This window comes from Psittacula echo (assembly GCF_963264785.1).
Source record: "Psittacula echo genome assembly, chromosome: 5".
Taxonomy (NCBI): Eukaryota; Metazoa; Chordata; class Aves; order Psittaciformes; family Psittacidae; genus Psittacula; species Psittacula echo.
This window is the reverse complement of record NC_137739.1, coordinates 80,592,559-80,616,009: the sequence shown is the minus strand read 5'-3', so window position 1 is coordinate 80,616,009 and position 23,451 is coordinate 80,592,559. Positions and strand designations below refer to the sequence as shown.

The following is a 23,451-nucleotide window of genomic DNA, read 5'->3' as shown; positions in this document are numbered from 1 at the left end:
GTAGGGAGTTGGATTTGATTATGAGTCCCTTCCAGCTTGAGGTATTTTGTGGTTCTTCTGCTATTTCCCCAAGGCGAGCTGGTATAAACAAATTACAGTTTATGGTAGAAAAAACACATTCCCATAATCTAGTATCTTTCTGTGGAAATTGCCTGCCCCACCTGGCATTACAAAGCAAAAAAACCAACACTTCTCCCCTCCATGCACCCCCAAACAGTAAAAAAAACCAAACCCTCCTACACCACAATATGGACATTTCATTGTTAAACTATTGTACAAATCTATTGTATGCACCATATGTGGAGCAAGCATATTTACATTACCGGATTATTCAGGGATCTGTGCTGAAAGCAGACAGTGGTTTCACTTCAGTTCTTTTTCACAGAGACTTAGAAATACCAAAAATATTGCTGCCTTTTGTATATAATTAACAACTTAGGGTGCATGATTTAGTACTGGGGTTGAGGACTTAATTACCACAATGAAGACTATCATTATACTACTAGAGTTGGTCTGCTCATGATTAGGACTGAAAGGCTCTGACTAAAGAATACGGAATTACTTGCACAGTCATTTCCATGCCATAGCTCTTCTGTGAGCAAACTGTACTCCTCAGCAGTGTCAGCTCAACTATTTCCACAAAATTCACAGGGAGGAAAAAAATCAACAGCAAAAAGGTAAAGATAAAACTTCTCTTCAAAAAAGTACTGAAAAACCTCAAAAGCCTAAGCGCTCACTGTTTGAGCCTCCACCAGAATCAAACACTCCTGAGCTACACCTCATCTGCCTGTGAGGTGTTGCTAAAAATCAGAAGTATTCATTTTTATAGAGTAAAACCTGCGCCAAAAATTTTTTCCATTCTGTTGCTTGTACACTGACTGGATAAGTAGGACTTTAAAGCTGCTGACAGAACTGTGTTCTCTGAAGTTGTCATATTAATGCACTGCATTACATCACTCTTTACATGCACTTCCATGCCAGAACATGAGTGCACCAGATGTACCTTCTGTTCCATTTGGTAATGGTGAGGAATCTGACAAGTTGTTCCGTGCACTTCTGGCTCCTGATTTACCTTCACTAGTAGGCGTTTTGGATAAACTGCAGGACGTGTTGGATGGAAGAGTAGATTTCAGAGGGGGTCGCCCACGCTTTGATTTTTGTTTCTCCTCATCCTTCTTCTCATCCTTCTCACTGTCTTCTTTATTCTGAGGGGAAAACAATGACTGTTTATTAACGTTTCACTGCTGATCATCAAAACCTTTTGCTCTACACTTCTATTAAAAAAATAGTTTGTGGACTGAATAACTTTTTTGAAAAATAAGGAATTGTGATAGTCATTAAGCACTGTACTACAAAAAAACTTACTGAAATAACTATTACTTTTGTTTTTTTCTTCTGTTTTCTCTTTGGTCCTCCTTTGTCCACAGGCCAGATAATCCGATCAGCTTTCACCCATTCATCGTATCTAAATGTGAGTAACAACATACTGTTATTATCACTAAACAATAAAAATTTGTTTGCAATATGGGGATTAAAAAGACTGAGTTACAGAAAATATTTATTAAAGAGAGCTAGGAAAGTAGAGCATATATTTACAAACACACGCAGTATCTGGAATTACAAAGATGAATTACATTTCTAGCCCACAAAAGATTTATGGGATGGGGGAATGCAGATGCAAACTTCCGTCTTTTGCTAGCAAAGCACTGGAACCCAGGGGACTGCGTCAGCTATAGTTTTGTCAATTATTTCACATCATATATAAAAAGCAGTTTTCACCTCAACAGAAAAATGTCTTTTTTTTTTTTTTTTTTTTTTTTTTTAGGTAAAATTTTTAAATTATAGCAACAAACTGGATGAGATTCTGAAAAGCACAAATACACTGCTAGCTCTCCTCAGAATCTCCTGAGTTATTAAAAAGGTAAATGGACACATGTAAGTATATCCCCACGCACATAAACTTTGTGTTGCCACATAAAGAAATTTGCTTAGTTTAATTAGAAATGTATGGATTTGGAACATCTCAAGTTATATACCAGAAGTGTTCTAGTTTCAAAAATTCATTTTGTGATATTTTTGTCTATATACTAAACAATGCTCTTAAGAACAAGAGCAAAAAAGCCATTTCTGCAGCAGTACTGAATATAAAGCATGGCTGGCAAGAGAAGCATTTTACGATTCTGTAGCTCTTTGTAACAACCATTCTTTATAAGCACAGTTAACATTCAATACAAGATTAAATTGTGTTACCAAAATTTCAGTGCTTGATACACTTAATTGTAGAGGTCTTCATCATAATCAATGACTCCCTTGAAGTCCAATAGTGCTAACAGTAGCTAACACAGGAAATTACAGGGATGCTCCTGTGAGGAGTGAGGATTACTCACTTTAAGCCAGATGAAAACTTTGAAATCTCAGAATATACTTCCTTGTACGTTTCTGTGTTGTAGTGTCATACCATGAACAAAATTACTAACACAAACGTGTAATACAGTCAGATCCTGTCACCGTGTTGATAGTTCCATTCGGAGCCAAGTCACTGATCATCTTTCTCCTTTTGTTCTTAGAACAAAAATTCTTTTGTAAATAATCCATTTAATAAATAAAGAAATGAAAGGCAATTGTTATTCTCACCTTACATTCCAACCATAATAGTGAACTAAATATAAAACTTCTCCGTCATCAATTTCTGTGCTTTTAATACTGGCTTCATAGATTTTTTGAGTCTTTCCACGTCCATATTTTACTTTCACTTTGGTTCCAGTCAAGCAGGGTTCTGCATCCTCCTCATCCTCTTCACCTTCTGATTCTCCTTTGTTCTCAATTTCCTCCCTGCAGTAAAGTGTATTTAAAATGCCCACTAATTAGAGACAATCAATGTTTCAACATTTAACTAGCGTAGCCAAGCTACTACAAAAGAAAAAGGCTGCAAGAAAAAATGTTTTCATCTTCTCTATCCTGCACTGCCTCTGAAGCTAGCTTGGACACAGCTTCTCACATCAAGAACAGGACTTTGAGAAAACAGAAGTGCCAAAAATATCCAGAAAAAATATATCATAAACACAATTTATTATGTGTACAACTACCTCAGAACTTAAAAAGTATTTTTTAAATGAGTATTTTGATAATGCAGAAAGAGGAGTAAGTTAACTCAGTGTTTGACTCCTAAGTAAGACAGGAAGAACTGATTTTAGCATGTTATTTAAAAAGAAAAATTCTTTCTCCTACAGTTTGCTTAATAGGTTACAGTTTATTAACAGTGTGCATAAGCGTGAATCGCCATCATAGTGATCCCCTCACAGATGCAAACACCATTCCAATGAGAAAAGTTGATTGTAACAATGTTTAATAAAGATTAAAAGTGTCTACACACCTCTTATTAGCTACGTCTACCTCTTATTATAGCTGTATCTGATATTTAAACACTCTACCTAAACATACTTTCAAGAATCACAATCTATCCTATTTTTACCTATACTTCTCTCCTTTTTTTAGGGTGAATTTAGCATAATGTAAAACTGCAAAACTGCAAAAAAAATCACCAAAAAAGAAAATAGTGAAAAATACTATAGGTTTGCTTTTGATGAAATATATTCATTAGCCTTCAACAGCAACTATCTTGCTGTGGCAAACAATTAAAAGGACAAGCACCATCCACACCGCTTAAAGAAAAAACTCTCTGATGCCCATGTCACTTGATATCCATCCCCCTGTGACCTCATGCACACCCAACACTGCACCTTCATTTGAGGCATTTCCACATGCTATGGGGCACTGCCAGATCATCTTTTTTTGGACTACACAGGGACACTTTCTTTAAAATAACTGTGTGTTTTTCCTACTCCTCAAAGCTCTTTAGAAGAAAACATACAATATCCCTATCAAGCTTCATTCAGCGTTAACTTGTGTCCAAACCATTTAGCCACATGGACAAGAAAAACAAGGTAGGAAAGCCAGTTTAAGCTGGTAAGACACAGCCCTTGACCACAGCCAAAGTTAGCTAAGAGGTCTACTCTGGTAATGAATTACTCACCTGGTCACACTCATTTGTAACCAGGACTAGATATCCAATTCAACTTGTCAAGCTTAGGCTGTGGATGCTATTTTTCATTTGCCCTTCCATGTCTCTCCATTCTCCTTTTCAGCCTACCTGTGTGTTTCATACAAACTCCCTCTTTCCTTTTCCCTTATTAGTTGATCCCCTGCTTGCCTGCCTACAATATATCAAATAACAAAAACAAGCACCCTGGAGGTTCACCAGCCATCACTAAACACTTCAACAAAAGCATGGGAGAAGAGGGTCTTCTCTTTTCCATTTGCATTTCAACTGCCCAGACAAGTCTGCCCAGACAGTTGCTATAGCACCTGACAGACACAGCCTGGTCTACTCTGTGTCTGTACATACAACTGTGACAAAACACTAACACATCCTTAGCAAGACCTTCAAGAAAATGGAAGTCTGCTGCCTACCAGAAAAAGATGCTTCCGTAAAGTACAGCACATTTACAAGCTTGAAATAAAATTTTCCCTTTCCTGTCTGGCTGCTTAGTGAATAGGTCCCAAATTTCCACATTTTAGTTGTGTATACTCCTGCTTGAGGTATGGCTCAATCACAACACAGACATATACGTAAGAAGGTGACACAAATTAATGTTTACCTCTCCCTCTGCCTCTCTTCCTCTTCATCTGACTCTTTGTCAGAATCCTCCTGTTTTTTAATTTTTTTCTCTTTTTGCTTTGGTGTACTTTTTCTCCCTAGTGGAGTTTCATTTTCTTTCTTCTCTGCATTCTCAGGCATTTCCTCTATATCTTTATTTTCCTTGTTACTGTCTTTTAATTTGTCTTGTGTTTTATCCTCTTCACTATCTTTTTTAGCTGGGGTTGCATCACGGGTAAGTCTTCTTCGTCCCTAGAACAGAAATAAGAACAGTTTAATGACTTTTGTCAACTGTTCTCTGTATAGTCCAAACCACAGTGAAGAGGGAAATAATATTCCTGTATGGAAGAAGAGCTGGAGGTAACAGCAAAAAGCAAAATACTCTAAAATCTTAAGATAATAGCTTGAAGTCTTGTTACTTGGGGGTGAGGGAACAATGAAAAAAAAACCCGAAAAACAAAAAAACCCCACAACAAACCAAACAAAAAAACCCCACAAACAGCAAGCCAAACCCAAACACCTCCCCCCCAAAAAACAACAACAACAACAAAGAAAAACAAACCACAAAACCCAAAAAAACACCACCCCACAAACAAAACCAAACTAAAAGCACCCAAAAATAAAGCCATTCTGCTTCATTTAGAATAAAGAGGATGAACTTCTGATTACCTTCTAGAAGATTTCAAGACATTTGTAAGGTCTGTTGCCCTGATAGAAAGGGCCAAAATGCCTTGCTCAACTACAGCAACAGCATTAATGCTTGTAGAGGACTTGATGATGCTTGAGATGCTTGATAGGCATCTTCATTCCTGACAGCGAACTGTTACAATTGCTGTCTGGGGCTATCTGCAACTGCCTCTTGTGGATCTAGTACAGGATTGTCATTTTGGAATTGAAAGTCTCTTGCTAGGGTCATTGCTTTGTAATAAGAACATTTAAAATACATTATGAATGCAAAATTAATTATCTTGAGGCTATCCAAAGACAACAGTAATGGAGGTACTGGGATAATTAAAATTCACAGTAGCATAATGGCAAATACTTCAAATACTTTGGAAAAATAATAATTCATAAATAGATAGCTGGTGACTGGATTAATGAAGTAATAAGATACATGACCAATATTTATTTAGCAACAAATTAACACCAATAAGCCAGCCAATGATAAAAAAGACAAAAAAATTCTTCTACTTTATCCTCTCACCAGTTTTCTTCCCCTTTAAAAAAAAAAAACAACAAAAAAAACCAAAAAAAAAACACTGCACAAAAAAAAACCAAAAAACCCCTCAAAAACCCCCAAAAAACCAACCCATCCTAAAACCCAAACAACAAAAACTAACAACAAAAATAATGTCATGCCAGGAGGTTCATTAAGGCTGACACAGCTTGGAAACACCACTTGCAGTTAGATAGAAATGTAAAACATAATACATAGTGTAAATACAAGTTTAGATTTGTCTTTTCATCTATTAAAAGGCCATAAACTTGCTTGAAAAGCTGGTTTGCCAGAAGTATTTTAATCAAATTACACTTCAGTTGAACAGAATCCTTACAACTTGAACAATTTAAAAAGTAGCAATTCCTGTCCTTCAGCAATCACGCTCTGTTAAAGAACATAAAATGTCCTTTTAACAGAATTAACAGGAGTGCTACAGCATCATATTCGAATACCTCAAAAGTACTCTTGTATTCCCCATAAGGCTCAGTATCCGCTAGCTGATGGGTCACTTATCTTATATATGTAACTACTATTATCACCCTCACATCTACAGCACTCAGGGATGAAGGAAGACAAAATGTAAGCGCTCCTCCCTCTACTTTGCCTGCATACTGTAAAATTGTAGTGTTTATTAAAAAAAGAGATACTGTGATAAAAACCAACTCGGAGAAATGGGTCTTCCTTTGATTCTTAAAGCTGTAGTAGTCCCTTAATATTCCTGCTCCTTGCTGGAAAGCTCCAGATTCCATGTGCCTGTAGAAATTCCCACCCACAACCAAGACTGTCCTGCTGAGTTTCACAGGCTGATATTCTGACGATATCCAGCCCTCAGTAGCTCTTCAAGCCATCCCTGAATTGAAACATGTCTGACATTCAATGCAGTCTGAGCAAATCCCAGGGATGGCTTAGAGTATGAAGAAATAAACAAAACTGATCTATTCACAGGCAGAACATAATTAACCATTAACACCAACTCTGTTCACAGAACCCTGTCCTATGCCTGTACAAGTATGCCAATTCAAACCTATAATCACTCCACAAGGGAAAACTCATTATGTAAACTGTTCACTATACAAAGGTATTTTGTTAAGTACTAAGTAGAAACCAGTTCAAGCCACTTACCCTTGGAGATCTTAGTTCTGGTTCTTCTTTTTCACTTTCACTGCTGGAATAATTTTCTTCTGCTTCTTTTTTAACATCTGTCGGGGGCATTTTTTGTTCCTCCTTCACACTTTCCTCCATTGGTTCCATACGTTTCTGTATGTCTTCTACTACTTTCGGTTCATTGTGATGGATGGTCCTAAACTGAATGTTTGCAGAACGGCAGTACTCTTCAAAACCATAAAGATACCTATATATGCAAATAAAGTTTCATTTATCTTTCTCTTTATTTAAGTGCATAAAAGCTATTTTCCTGCTCAGAGAAAAGCAAAAGCAGTATCTTGGGGGGGGGGGGGGGGAGGAGTTAATAGTGAGGAGGACAGAACAATCCCAACAAAACCAGGCAACCCAACAAAAACAACAAAAAAACTCAAGCCCAAATAAACAAAATAAAAAGCCAGAGAAGATTTTGAAAAGAAACTATTATGCACACAAGTCAAATGGTGAGAAAGAATCCACACAGGTGCTTCCCAGAAATTTAATTTCATCCCCATCCAATTAAGAGTTCATGACAGTAAAGCCTAAGAACACGTACGCTGTTCCGCAAATGCATAATGACAGCTAAAATCAGCCTAGTATTCGAATATGGGCATACAAACAAGTTACCACATGGTAACAAACTGCCATGCATCAGCTTGTTTTCTGGTAACTGCCTGTGTGCACACTCTAATCCAGTTATAGGTGAGAGAAATAGGAATTAGCTTATTCCTGAAGGAATAAATATGCAAGTTACAACACACTATTATGTGTCCATACAACATAAGTATTTCTACTGTAACAGCAACCCAGTACATATTTGCCAATTACTCTTTTTATGATATTCTTCTCTCTAAAATACAGACCTTAAATACGTGCCCAGTTCAAATCCCACTGCAGATAGTCTGAATATTTTCATCTTCATCAACTTTAACATGAGTTATTAGTCATCCCTATTCAATCAGCCAAATATCTATAGGTTCGAGTCAAGAGAACCTCATTCTTTCCTTTTACTCAAAAAGCCCAATTGTTTCTTGTCAAACTTCCAGGAGGATAAATAATAAAAATAATTTTTACTTAGGAAAGGTTTCCATTTCAAAAGTTAATACAACTGAAAACCAAGGGCCAGAATAAAAGAATGTATGCATTTACTCATGACAAGCACTGATTTTACTACTTCATCCTGTCACATCCACCACAGCAATGTAAACTAAATTGCCCTAAAGCCATTATTCTACAGATCCCACAAAGATGGTATTTAAATATGCAATCTGAAGCATGTCTATCAATGTTTTTCAGGAAGTTAAAGAAACTGACATAAGTCTCATTGCATGCAGCATCTTCAAAATTTGAATTTGCCAAAGCTTTTTTTTTTATAATTTCATTGTTATACTCTGAAATAACATCATCACATGCTGAAAGTGAATGCTTCTTGATAGGGAAATTAGCAGAATTCTAATGTATTAGAGCAACAGGAAGTTATGCAGCCCTGAGTACGTACTCCTGTCCTCCACCGTTTTAATCCTCAGTACTGGTAAATGCTCAGAACTGTTAACTGAAGAATGACAACTACTATTTCACTAACCTATCACAAATTGCTTGAATATTGCACATGCTACAAAAAAAACCCAAACCAAACCACCCAGGAAAATTGTTTTCACCATCATACAATATGAGAACTTACTTTCTATAAGCAGTTTTTACATTGTAGGAAGCAGCTGAATTCAAAATAGGAATGCCAAGGTCCATATAAATTTGCTTCCATACAGCACCACTCTCAATCTTGGGGAGGGAAAAAAAAAAAAAAAAAAAGGGAAGAAAAAAAAATGAAGTTTTCAGGTTTTCTTAACCGAGAACATTAAGGAATGACATCTAACACAGCCACAAGCCACAGCCCTTAAGAATTAACAGAGATACATAGTTCAGGAAACATTTAACACTTACATTGTCACACCCACCCTGCTGATATACCAGTCTAAAAAGTTGAAAGAGATTAAGGTCCTTGTAGCCCAGAACAGGTGGTTTATTGATAGGAGTACCTAAATAAAACAAAACCAGAAACAAGAATTTACCACAAAGAACAACAAACCGCTTCTTCCATTCCTTTAGAACCCATTTGATTACTAATATCTTTCTACATTTTAAAATCTGTATTTAATAATTTTTCCAGTCAGGAATTAAGGCTTCACCTTCTTTTGAATGCATCACTTATTTCTAGGTCATTGATTAGCACACTGGCACCAGCTGCCTGCTAACTGTGATTTCTGGACCTCCCTTCAGATTTGTGCCATCAAACTGGCTGCATCCCACTATCCCTCTCCTGAACAGGGAAAACAGCCAGAACTGCAGCAAGCTCTGCAGAACACCTGATGAACGCTGTTATAGAGCAATGTGTGAAGAGATTAACTTAAAACACTGTGGTCTGAAAGGAATGGGAAAGCAGCAGTGATGCTGGATTAGGAAAAAATATACATAGGCAAATTGTCAGATTGTGTAAAAGCACAAAGCCCTAACAGGATGTGACTATTTGGGACAGCTCTGGCAAAGAACGAACGAGCTCAAATCAGATGAGTGGCAATGATGTAAAGAACAATAATTAACTGCAATAGGAGAAACCAAAAGTGACTTGGGGCAAGTGGCTGCGTACAAAGACAGTATTCCTCCCAGCAAGGAAGGATATCAAACCTCACACCCTGCTGCTTCTCGTCTTCATGCAATTATATTTGGAATCATTAAAATAATGTTATAGGACTTTGAGAACATTGTCATGATCACACAAATCAAAACATTCATACTGAGAGAACAGAATGTAGAACAAATCCTGTGGGAAAAGAAATCTTCCTATGAGGGGAATAAAAAAAAAAAAAAAAAGAAAAGAAATTAGTGTACACAGGCAGGGGGAAAGACCCATCATGCTCTATCAACATACTAGCTTAAACAATAGCGTCTGGGCTGAGCCCTCAAATTTTGCACACAAATGCTTTTTTCTTCTGTCTTTTTAAGTGCCTGTATGTGCCACATGATCCCTACATGGTTTATACTCTGAGATTGCTTAAGAAAGGGAGTGAGGGAGGAGGAAAACAGAAAAGGGGGAAGAATGGAAGAATCATGCTACAAGAAAGAAAACTGTGGATTAGTCCAGCAGCATAGGAGTATTTTTTTTCCAACCTGACATAGACTCTTACTTCCCTAAAGTTATTCTCTAGGAACACTGGTTATACACAGGGTCCCTCAAAATTATATTGGATGAACTCCAGTATATTTTCATATAATACATGATTAATTTCTAAACCTGTGGTAAGAACTGGCAATAGTGAATAGACTTGAAACTGTTCTTTTACGATTCTGTGGGCTAGAACACACCTCACTCATAGGGATGCAGAGCCTCTTTTACAGAGGTAACTTGATTTCTCCCCCAGATTTTAAAATGCAAGAAGGAAACTGGGGGAGGAGTGGGGAAAAATATTTATGCAGTACATGCACTGTACACTTTACTCTTAGCTTTGGTTACTTCAAATTCAAGTACATCAACATTTGCTGTACTATATGCTGCTACAAAAATATGATTCAGATAACTTTTGTCAAGGAAAAAAAAAGAAAAATAGAGTAAAAAGGCAATAGTTGCACTTGTAATCAACCTCCACCAGTGTTATTGCTGGATTAACACACTATTCAAATTGTAATAGCAAGTGCATGAGTGAAATGAACAAATATACTGTAAAAGATAAAACTCCAGGCTTCTTTCTTTTTTTTTTTTAAAGAGGCAGGGGTGTGCAGGCAAGGAACAGAAAACCTTCCATTTTAGTGTCAGCCTCATCAGAACTTCAGATGTAAATGGCTTATGCAACAACAGTTCTCCCAAGTCAGCAGGTATATCCTGCTCTCTATACACAGCACATGCACTTCCAGTGTATATCTTAGGACTATTCCAGTACAGTCTCACCTAATTCTGTAAAGACAGATATATAAAATATGCTATTTTCTTGCTCTAGCTACAGGACGAAGTAACAATCTCTTAAGTTGTCTCCTCAGGCAAATATCACTGCACATGATTGAGACAGTTCTGCAAGGAGACTAAGAGATGGCATATCTCTCATTCCGTGCTGGCTGAATTTCACCATCCATGAACAGCCTCCTCAGGTTCCAGCCTCAGATTAACAGCAGCAAAGTTCCCAGCCATGGCTGTCACAACAAGCAATCAACCAAGCACTTATTTAACATGGATTGTCAGCATGAAAAAAGGTTTTGTGAAACAAAACAAAACCAAAACACCTCTGGAGGGATTTGTGTTTCCTCTGTGTGCTGTGCTTCAAAGTACTAGAAGTAGACCAGCCACACGTGAAAATGAGTGAAATCTCCTTGCACCAGACTAGCTGTTATCTTTTTCACTGACATGACAAATACACTCATAATAATATCCATTACATTTAAAAGCTATTTTTAAAAGCCATTAAAGTAGGCTACAGATTAAATTATAAATAAGTAAATACAGTAATTGTTACCTCTGTCTTCCATAAACTTGTAAAGCTGTTGGAGGAAGTTGTCCCTCTCTTCAGGATCAAGCTCTTCCTCAGGCTGTGAAAACAAATGCAATCATAATGAAAACATAAAATAAACGAAATAACAATTTACTTGTAGAAAAGAGTGAGAACTAAACCCAGACCACTTCCCATTTGGCCCTGCACCCATATATAATGGTGAAATATGCAGAAAGCAAAATTTACTCCAGAGACTGAAGTGTGTACCCCAGGAAGAGAAAAAGAAAATGCACATCAGGGAAAGCCTCAATCCATGACATAAAGAATGTAAGTATGACCCTCAAAATGAAAACACTAATACACTTTCCATACAGTTCTAAGCAGAACTTTTATGCATAAGACTGAAGCAGTTCACAGGAACTCTAGGGGTTTTGTTTGTTTGGGGTTTTCTTGTTTAATGCGCCCTCTTTACCCCAGCTCTAGCTAAGGTTGCAGAACACTTCTTTCTCCAGCCATTCCTGGTTCTGATGCTCCAGACAGTAATTTTACTTTTTGTGATTTAGATTCCAGTGCTTGATTTCAGCTCATATTTGGAAACACTTTTAGTGCTGCTTCTGTGATTTATTATTATAAATTCCTTAGTTTTACCTTTCCAACCTAAAAGTCTTAAAGAGATGAGCACTTATGAACTTTATGGGAAGCAGTCCACCATGTGAAATATTTTTTTTCTATTCAGATGGAAACCATGAAAACACAGTACATTTATTAGGGGGTGGGGATGGGGAAAGAGAGATATAATGTCTACATACACTCCATGGATTTTTAAGATTCTAGCAGAGAGAGAGAGAGAAAAAAAAAAAAATCCCTGCAACACTTTACACATGCCACTTTCTTCCTGCCAGCCTGGCAATCATAGGGACTGCTGGTAAGGCAGTTTGCGCAAGGACTGCAGCTGTCTTGAAGGAAAGATGTAACGTGTCAAAAAAATCTTACCATTCCATTATTAAAAATAACAGAAAAGTCACAAGCAGTTCCAGAAGGAAACCAGAATAGCAATTGCAATTTCAGTCATCTCTGCATTCTGTAAACTTTAAGCTTCAAGGCAGGAAGACAGGCAGTGAAATGTAAATGTATATGCTACTGCCTTGTTAACCAGAAAGCAATCTGCCCAGCCTCAGAATGAATTTCAGCCCTGCCTGCTTCAGTGAATGCTGAGCTTCAAAGCCCAGCAGGGTTCACCTGCAATCAGGTAGAAACAATACCTGTTTCCTATTTTCCTATTTTTTTCTTGGGAAATAATTGGAGAAAATTGAATCATCACAACATTATACATCATCAGTAACCATTTGCTCATACTGCATTATAGGGATTATATAAAGAGAAACAGTTATCTATAAAATTAGTATAGCCTCCCAGGTTAAGAAGTTAATTATTGCTATACAAACCACTTCTTTCTTCTAACTACACTGCGAACCAACTTCAGGATAGAGAAGTTTCTACCATCTACTCTAATGTTTACTGGTTAAAGGCAATACAATTCGAACTATGCAAACTAAATATATCTAAATAACAATAAATATCCTGAAATACTTCTGAATAGTTGAATTCAAACCGTTTCTTTCATATAGGCATAATGCCAAACCAGAACTGTAGGTCAGAACTGCAGAAATGTAGGTTAGAAACAGCACTCTTGCAGAGTGTTAACAGAATGTTAACTGTTTCACTGATAACAAGTATTTTCAGCTGAAGAAAAGTAAAAAAGAAAGATTAAAAGCTTTTTTATATACTTACATGACAATGGCATAAAGCCCAACTGCAATATTTATCCACTATGTGAGACATCCTGAGTCCTGCACCTGCTTCTCTATCGATGGTGTATGAGTTAGGTTGCCACCCCTTGACAGAGCCTGAACAGTGCCTGTCACCAATATCGGAGTAAATACCAAATCCTTCAAAGAGGTGATTTGAGTAAGACCTGAAAGTCTGACCATGGAATAAATCACAATTCAGCTATTTCAAAGTCTTTTTTTGCTACTGGCCAAAATGAGAAAGTCCAACCCTTCACTGATAACGCTTATCACAACATTAAGATACATAGACTTTTATAAGTGGTCATTTTTTAATCCAGGTTATCTATTCATAACTGGACATAACGAATTCCTAGGAGTGTCTACTGCTCCAAGTTAGAGCTTTATTTTAAATACATCAAACATCACCTAAGATGCTGTATCAGCAACCTTAAATCTGCACCTGAAATCAAGAAAACTTGACCCCACAACCTGTGATCACCAGCAGTGGGTGACTGGAGAACTAAAATTCCCAATATCTGTTTCCAGCAGGCACTGAGGCAACAGTGCTAGCTGCCAGAACTCACTTTTATCCAGACACTTACGTACGTTTTAGGTTGGGCGTAAGTTAAGTTCACAGTGACAATTGTGCAGAATCAGTTTCTTAAGAGTTCTGTCTCTCCGTTTCATTTTGTTCTTATATAAATGGTGCAAAAAAGGGAAACTGTAGTCAAAGATAAGTCCGACTGCAAGGCAAAACAATATGCATTTTTAAGCGGAAGGAGTTCAAAATGGAGACCTTCCTGTTCTTCATCCAATACCCATAAGTAATACAAGATGAGAAAATCTTTTTTGTCTCAGGGTGAGAGGCTGAACAAGAATCTCCAATATGCCCTTTTTTGCCCATAATTAAAAAGTTGAAACATTGTGGGTTTGAGATTTTTTGCTCTTGACTAGCAGGTCACACCAATTAGAGAATACTGTAAGGAGTAAACCAGTGAATTCAACAGCTACACAGGATCCCTGTATAAGGGAAATACTTCTTTCCCAATGCTATTTCTTATTGCTTTCCAAGTAATACTGTGTTCAAGTAATTTTGTAAAATTATTTTAAGAATAAGAACCAGCAAATAAGCACAACATGAAACACACAGAAACTTGCAGAAAACTTGTCACTGGTTTTGCTTCATTTTGTTTCAAGCCACTTCATTTACTTTTTCTTCTTTCTGTCTTCAGCACTATTTCAAAGAGTATAGCTCTGTTATCCTGACTCATCCTTTACAGAAAGATGTTAAAGCTTCTGTGGATGCTCACCTGTAGTGCCGAGTGGGAGCACAAAGGATGAAACAATTTCTTCTACAAAACAAAGAATGAATCTCTACTTAGAAGCACGTCCACCATATACTCAAAATCAATACGGGGCAAAAGTACCAGGGATCTTTCTTTTACGTTATTAATAGACCATCAATACCATAAACTCTTCTGTGAAATAAATACAAGCTAGAAGGAAGAACAATTTGTACAGGATTTGGAGTTCAGAAGAGTATATGATCAAGACAAGCTGCCACAATTAGAGTTAATGTAATTTTGTTGCTTCAGAGTACTTAAATGTGTTTTCATCACTTGCACATTTGCTTTCTATTGCTTTCTGATGCCAAGTTTGAACACTAATTAAGGAAATGAAAAGAATTAAACCGATTGCAACAAGTTAACAGCTTTACACCATGTGGAGATTTAGAGTGATCTTAAAAGTGTTAATTTCTACCAACCAGGAATTCAACCATCTTCAACAATGACTCACTCTAGAGCTGTGCCTCAGTTTGCAAGTTCTTCACTTCTTTTTGAGGAATATTCTGAGAATGACTAGATAGCATAAAATTGTGCACAAGAATGTCTTTGTGAAGAACATTTGTGCATGGTACGATGCAGGTTATAGTTCACAGTAGCCAAAACGACTCCAAATGCATGTACGCATGAGAAGGATGATTAGCTAATCAATATTTAGCTAGGGTTTTTTTAAAGTTATTCTGCGTATTACACATCACAGATGCTTGGGGTTTGTTTTTGTTTTTTGTTTGTTTTTTTTTTTTTTTTTTTTTTTTAATTTATGTAAATAAACCACTTGTTTCTGCATACCATGCTTCATTAACTTTGAAATTACTGTATTCCTGTATTAAACTTTTAGAGTCAGCTTTTCCAATGTTATCTTAAAATACAGAGAGGTTACAAGAGAAATGGACAATTTGGGTATCATTTTATGTGGGCTCCATATAAGTCACTTAGAGAAACAAGAAAAACATGGGAAAAACATGGAAACAAGAACTACTTTGAAACAAAATGTAAATATTTGAATAGATGACTCCTGATCATTTGGATGAATCTGCAGCTCCTAAAACACATAATGGATTTCATCCTCATGGACTCATCCCTCTTTTATGAGCTTAGTGCAAATAAAATATACAGTAATGACTTATTGCGAGAATCAAAATCCATGCTTATCTGCAGAATAGGTACACTGGAAAATGCTTCTGGCACTCTCCCTGCTCAACAACGTAAAGCAACTGTGTCCAGCGTTTCTTTATGATGCTGTGGTGCAAGAATCCTAAAAACTTTAAACGAATGCACACTATTAAACATACTACACATACATCCTTCAGGTGACTGCCAAAATGAAGACTAAGAAAATTCCTCTAAGCATACACCTTGAGGTGCTAGAGCTCCTTTTACAATGAGAGGCATCCCTAGCTAGCTGGATATTTTCCATGAACGTTTTTTGCATGTTTGATTAAGGGAGGGAAAAGTGAAAGAACAAGGAACTGTAATTAAAGTGACACAGATAAACTGGAAGAGTCTCTCAAAAACAGTGTTATAACTAATTCTATAGGTAAGACAGAAATTCCTTTTTGATATTATAAAATGATACAATATTGAAACTTGCAAAATTCAAACTCTAAAGAACAAATGCCTTACTTTTATCTTACGTGAATGTATCTATTAAGAACACATACTGAAGATGTATCTCAAATAACTGCATGTTAGATCTTGATTCTTTTGGAATCAGAATGGCCTAGAGGGAGACTGAGAGGCAAAACCAAATGTTGCCTCCGTGTTCCCTGGTAAAACTGGGAGTATTCGACTACGTAATCAAGAGAAACAAATAGGTATGATTTCTTCCCTAACAGAACAACTTACATACAAGCAAATACAGTAGTACATACAATCTGATTTTTCATAAAAATCAGGTAATGTTCCGAAAGCTTCTATTTTTATGTGGAGATACTGCAGATGAGATTTTCTCTTTCCTTTTAGCTGCAGTGCATTCTTTGACTGCCAAATGTGCCCTCAAAACACAGTTAATTCTCTTGTTCTGACATGTTGAAAACTGGCTAAGAACCAAAAGCAATATCCAATTTTTTATCCGGATTCAAACCCATTGAGTAATTCTTTAAATTTTCATTTGATAAAGAATTTTTTCTATAGTGCCTCCAGATTTTTTCACTTTTCATGATGCAAGCAATATCTATTCTGTTACTCAAACCTCACATTGTGAATGAAAAGTAATCCTGAGTTGCCCCATGTACTGCAATTACTGTCAAAAATCCAACAGTTTGACCATGCTGAGCAACTAGGTGTAATACAATTCCCATTAACGTCAATGACAAGGAATTTCCACAGTGTCCTCCTCTGTAGTCAACTTTGGACCATATGAGTCCATTACCACCAATGAAGAGGATTAGCATCTCACCACCACCACCATACTGGTTCCACTGCTTAGCTTATAAAAACCATACAAGAACAGTTACATAAAACCTGGAAACCCTGTTGTACCAATTCTACTGTACTCTTTTAAGATGTCACAAAAGGCAGCAGAATTAGAAAGTCTATGTTTGAATCAAGTTACGGATTTTAACCCAGATACTGGAAAAATGGCAGGATGTATAGTAGATCTCTTTGCTCCATAATCATTATTAAAGATCCTACTTCAGAAAAATAGGATCCTTTCCACTCCCAGAATTAGATTTTTCTGACTGATTTTATCTTCTCATTATATATTAAGTAGTCTGTGTCCATTCGATTGATTTAATGAAGGCCTATCATGGCTGGCCAGCAGCTGGGCAGGTCTTGACAGCAAAGCTGCTGTGCACTTCAGAAGATGGGGGAAAAGATGATGTTTAAAATCTCTCTCCCATCTCTCGTAATAGAACAATTTGCAGTTCTAAAACAAAAGGCCCACTGAGAATATTCTGGGAGAGGATGGACAGAAGCTATTTTTGTCCTTGATTAATAAAGGAGAAACGCTACAAAATGTAAATGCAAAATTTGAGTGATTCAACATCTGTAGTCAAATAAAGGCAAAAAATATCCACTTGTCGATTCTCTCTGCAACTAGCGTTACTGCCTTTATAAGGGAAAAGAAAAAAGAAATTGAAAAATTCCCTAAATGCTGTCTAATTGCAACGCAGTATCTAGCATAGCCCACAATTAAAATAAGATGATGTATTGTAACACCTGAATCAGAAATTTGATGGGCCAGCATGACAGTTCTGCTCTGAAATAATCTACAAAGATTAACATCTCTCCTCTACTACATAGCTTCAGTATGAAGATGCTCACCTTATTTTTACATGCCTACTTGTCACCTGGAAATAATGGATTCTACACCTTCTCCTACCAGCATATCTACCTGTCTGGAATCCTTTGCTTTAAATACTCTATATTTAGCTTATTCTTCTAAAATAACCTCTATTTCTTTGACAAGAATACCTTTTTTTTTTCTTTAAAAAAAAAAAAAAAAAAGCAATCACCAAGCTCCCCCCTCCCCCTTCTTTGTTTGAAACACACAGCACTTTTATGCAATAGCCATGAAAAATATTAAAAATGGATACTAGAAAACTACTATAGCAATCCTTGATTTTTGGTGACCGATACTCTGCAATTTGAACCAATGTTAATACAAACAGACCAACACAGACTGCAACAGTTCACACCCTGCAAAATGTGGCCTATTCAGTCCTTTTCACTGCAAACAGGGAAAAACCCAGAGGATTTTATATTCTGCAGACATTTATCCTTATATTTATCTAATCACAGCATTATTCTCATACAGACATCTACCCCATTATCCAGAACACTGTTATCAAGGCATACAATTAACACCTAAAAATAGATTCTTATTGTCTTTTTTACCTGGAAAGCTCTACCCTGGTTGCATGCTCCACCAGACAGTTCTCAGATCACAAATCTAAGTCAAATCCGCATTCTTAACAACCATGTTACCATTACAGATTAAAACACAGAATTCCTTACCTAGGAGCTGCATTCTTTCAAATGTAAAATGGTTTTACTTCCTCTCTATCTAATCTGCCTATTGCCTGGATATATTTCAGCCTGACTTCCATATATTTGATCGCTTTCTCTCTCCTTGCACGGCACCCGCAGTTATACGGCATTACTTACATTCTCTTCCATATAAAAAAAAAAACTAAAAAATAAAATAAATAATAATAAACCCCCAGACATTACATGGAAGGCAAAGCAAAGAGACAGCCCATTTCAGAGCATCTGGCAAACCTCCCCCTGGCCGCCGGCCAAGCCTCCGCTCCAGCGGCCTCCCCCCGCCAGCTTCCCGCTCTCTGCGCATGCGCACTGCCAGCCAACACTCGGTTGCCGTGGCAACGCTGTAGGCCGCCTCCAACTATGAACGGCCATTCTGTGCTGGGGCTGACAAGGCCGCACGCTGCAGGGCGAGTGAGAGGGAAACGGGGCGGGACCGCCCTCAGGAGGCAGAATTCACCGCATTTTTCTATAGAAACGCATGTTTCCGAGCGTCCTGTGAAAATCGCACAACGAGGGGAAAGAAACAAATCCAATAGCCAAGCACACCTCCTACTTCTAAAAACTGGCAGCAGAAATAAACGGAAATTCTGTACACAGCTTTGATGACAAGAAGAAACTGGATAACTTTGTGGAAAAGGAACCACTCAAACCAGTCCAATGCAGAAAAACATTATACTGTAACTATTAGACAGCAAGTCCACCCCCATCATGGCTGATTCACGACCTGTGCTACTGGTGTTAAAAACTCTACTGTATTATTCCTGAACAGTGTCTTAGGCACCAAAGAGCTTTTAACAGGCACTGTGCCTTAGCTTATACTTTCAGTCTACTGCTTTTCCTTCAACACAGAATCATAGAACAGTTAGAGTTGGAAAGGACCTTAAGATCATCTAGTTCCAAACCCCTGCCATGGGCAGGGACACCTCACACTAAACCATGTCACCCAAGGCCTCATCCAACCTGGCCTTGAACACAGCCAGGGATGGAGCATTCACAACCTTCCTGGGCAACCCATTCCAGTGCCTCACCACCCTTACAGTAAAGAATTTCTTCCTTAGATCCAATCTATACTTCCCCAGCTTAAGTTTTAACCTGTTACCCCTTGTCCTGTCACTACAGTCCCTAACGAAGAGTCCCTCTCCAGCATCCTTGTAGGCCCCCTTCAGATACTGGAAAGCTGCTATGAGGTTTTCAAGCCTCAAAGTTCCTCTTTTTTCTTTTAATCAAACTACTGTTTTCAGAAACAAGTTACATTTTATACAACCTATACATGAAGTACAAAAGAAAATACAAAGTTACCTTTATTTAGGGTTAGATTACTACTACCAGGCTCAGCACCAATTTTTTGCTTATGTCTCTCTCCTGACCCAGATTCTTTCCATCACTCTTCTCTGCCTTGCAATCTTAAATTCTAAGATTCGACTAATTTCTGCACTGGATAACAGGAGGCAATTGCCACTCACAAACCCCAATAAAAACAACTACAGCAAAGGAAAGATGAACAGGTCTGGAAAGATCATGACGCAATTATGCTATGTCTGAGAGTATTGGAAAGTGCAGGATTTCAGAAAGGCAAGTTATTACATTATCTTTGAAGAATTAGTAAAATTGGCCAGACTTACCACTACTTCCTCTTCAGTTCTCTCTTCCCTTTTTAATTCCTCTTCATCAGTTCCTGCAGCAGCTCCATCTTCCTCATCACTGCTCGAGGACTCTAGGATTTCACTTATATCCATTTTCCAGTTCCGAGGAACAACCTTAGTGCTGAGAAACGTGCTTGCCTCCTGTAGCCCTATAGAAGAAGGGGCCCTGGTTTTACCTCATCCACAGTATTCATAGTCACAAAGTATTTTTAATTTCCTTTTCCCATTCTTGTAAATCACAATTATGACTTAACCCAAAATTGGAATTAAGTAATAAAATACAAAATTCAGCTTTAAACACTCAAGTTTACAAACTTTACATTTTGAGACTGTCAAATTTTAAAAATCAATTGTCAGCAACTCAGGGAGTTTAGAGTTGAACATAAATGTTGAGAATATACATCTGTGGGATGTATCCAGTCGTTTTCTAGGCATAGGTCCCCATGAACACTACTATGATTTACACCTAATTATATGAATGGTACAAAGATAGGCATCCTATACTCTTCCACATATAATCCATCCAAATGTAAACCATTCTGTTTCCTAAGGGATAAATACTGTAATAAAGCTATTTAAAAAACATAAACCCATCACAGTTAGATCAACTACTATGACTTACTTTGTTCTTTTCAAAATACCTTCATGTCTTAAAGTTGAGACTGTACAAAAAAATGCAAATATTTTCTCGAAGAGCACTGCCTAAAGAGATGCTACATTAATGTTTGGAACAGAGGAAAAATACAGTAGTGAATGAAGGAGTGACGGGACACGGAGAAGTCACACTTGTGTAACAGGAATACCTCAAATTCTTTTCCTTGAAGATGTGCTCCAACGGGACAAAACAACAAAGCAAAACAGACCCAGATAACCCCAAAATATGCCTGCCAGTCATAACAGAAGACTTTAATAAAGATGAATCAGAAGAATACCCAAAATAGGGACATACAACAATGACCAACTCAAGATCAACTACTATGACTTACTTTGTTCTTTTCAAAATATAAAAAAAGACAAGGCAACAGGTTTTAATAGCTGCCGATTAACCTCCAGAAATCTGTCTAAACTTATTTGTAAATCCATGAGTACCTTTGGTTCCACAATATTCACTCATAGCAATGAATGTCACAGCCCAATTATAATTACAATCAGCACAGTAAAAAAATCCCTTTCTTCCGTTTATCTTAAAACTGGCATCTGATCTTTTTTTGGTTTAAAGTTCTTGTACTGCAAAACACTTACGAAGAAGAAAAGTAGAACTCATTAAAACCACCTCTAGCTCTCATTTTTAAGTATCGTGTTAAATCTTTACTTACTAAGAAGCTGTTCCATACCTTTACTCAAACCAAAGGAACTATTATTGAGTGGGAATATTTGTTGCTAGGTGGTTTTTTTTCTTAGTTATTAATAAATACGTTTTAAATATTTCTTCTTAACAAATTTCATGGTTTGGGGTCTAAAAATAACACTAAAAGTTTACGAATTGTTTACAATTTTTTACAATTTTTTTACAATTTTGCTTACTAAAACCAAGGATTATTGTAGTCACGCCATTCATCCATCCATAAATAAAATTCAGTAGTTAGACTTTTCAATCAAATATTAATCACACGCAGGCTGTTCTAATAAAGTTTACAGCTTGCTGTCTGGGTATTTTTAATGTGAAATCTAAGTGTTTTGAGCAATAGCACAACACTCTGGTGTTAGAAGATGTAACTGTATATTTCATTGTTCAATGACATTTCAAATACACTATCTTGAAAATATTCTATATCCTTTCCACAAATTTGGAGAGGATCAAAATAAGGAAATAAAAACCAAATAAACAAGACTTCTAGGGGCTATTTTAATACGGCAGCTACATCCAAAGTTTCTCTAATTTATCACATTAAGAATTGTTTGCAAAATATCCAAGAGCAATTATCAGAAATCAACAGGCCATCATTTATCTGCAAAAGTTAAAAGTACTACTTCATGAGATTTCCTTTTTTGAACGCTTAAAATTTATTCTAATTTACCTTTTTTAGGAGAGGACTCAGATTTTGGTAAGTTTTGAACATCCAGTTCTTTAATGTCTTTTCTTGCTACTGAGTAACTGAAAAAGAACAAGGTTCTGTTACAACTTCTAAATCACAGTAAAGTAAGCATTTGCCTTAGAAGAACAGCGATGTCTAAAATTGGCAAGATTTATCATTCACTTTCAAGACCTTTTATAAAAACTGAATGCATAAAACTTTTATTATTGCAGGTTCTAATACAAAATTCAAACGCAGAATAAATTTCCAGTCTTTCTTTGAAATTCAGACACTAAAAGAGTCCTTGTGATTAAATAATTGAGAAGTTTGTAAAGCTTCTATATTTTAAATGTTTAACCTGCAAAAATTGCAAACACAAAATACTCTGCATAGGGTAAAAAAGAACCTAAATAAATAAAATATTGCTGTGAAAACATTTACATCAATCAACAGCTGCTACCCAAATAGCATTCTAGCTAAGATGAAAGAAATATTTATGCATTTCCACTAGCACAGAACAACAGTAAAGCCAAATTCAAACAACTGCATTGATAAACAGTTTTTAGTTTTAAATTGCAAAACTCTTCTCATAGCAAAATATATGGAAGTTGTTATGTTCTGTTATAGTCAATATTCAGTTACTGAACTACTACAACAGAAATGCTAAGCAACCTGTAAGGAAAGCCTTACAAGTGAGTTATTATAAAAGATTATTTTTCTTCTTTCATTATTTCAGAAAAACTGGAGTAAAACCTCAGGAATTGGAGGCCATCACTTTCTGAAGTTAAAGCCATAATACTATGGGGAAAAGAAAAGTAAACAGCAGGTCTGCATGCTTTTCCAGTAACATCCTACCTTCAGTATATAAAGAACCACTTATCTAGAAGGCTGATGATACATAGAATCATAGACTAGTTATGATTGGAAAGGACCTTAAGATCATCTAGTTCCAACCCCCCTGACATGGGCAGGGACATCTCACACTAAACCATGTCACCCAAGGCTTCATCCAGCCTGGCCTTGAACACCGCCAGGGATGGAGCATTCACAACCTCCCTGGGTAACCCATTCCAGTGCCTCACCACCCTAACAGTAAAGAATTTCCTCCTTATATCCAATCTAAACTTCCCTTGTTTAAGTTTGAACCTGTTACCCCTTGTCCTGTCACTACAAAGTCCC

The 23,451-nt window shown here is 36.9% G+C and overlaps 1 protein-coding gene across 8 annotated transcripts in view; it reads right to left on the bottom strand.

Moving 5' to 3' along the window:
* The window catches only part of ARID4A (AT-rich interaction domain 4A), a 51,621-nt gene that overhangs the window by 7,293 nt on the left and 20,877 nt on the right, over window positions 1-23,451 (bottom strand). For 4 of the 8 annotated variants that reach the window (XM_080617533.1, XM_080617531.1, XM_080617532.1 and 1 more), the window contains 10 exons: window positions 22,276-22,352; window positions 20,237-20,406; window positions 11,516-11,588; window positions 8,958-9,052; window positions 8,698-8,795; window positions 6,999-7,227; window positions 4,659-4,909; window positions 2,635-2,832; window positions 1,366-1,465; window positions 1,004-1,205 (listed from right to left, as the gene is read on the bottom strand). In XM_080617533.1, the coding sequence (XP_080473659.1) occupies window positions 1,004-1,205; window positions 1,366-1,465; window positions 2,635-2,832; window positions 4,659-4,909; window positions 6,999-7,227; window positions 8,698-8,795; window positions 8,958-9,052; window positions 11,516-11,588; window positions 20,237-20,406; window positions 22,276-22,352 (1,493 nt within the window). The remainder of the gene's footprint in view (window positions 1-1,003; window positions 1,206-1,365; window positions 1,466-2,634; window positions 2,833-4,658; window positions 4,910-6,998; window positions 7,228-8,697; window positions 8,796-8,957; window positions 9,053-11,515; window positions 11,589-20,236; window positions 20,407-22,275; window positions 22,353-23,451) is intronic. The other 4 variants (XM_080617534.1, XM_080617528.1, XM_080617529.1 and 1 more) reach the window with 3 other exon arrangements.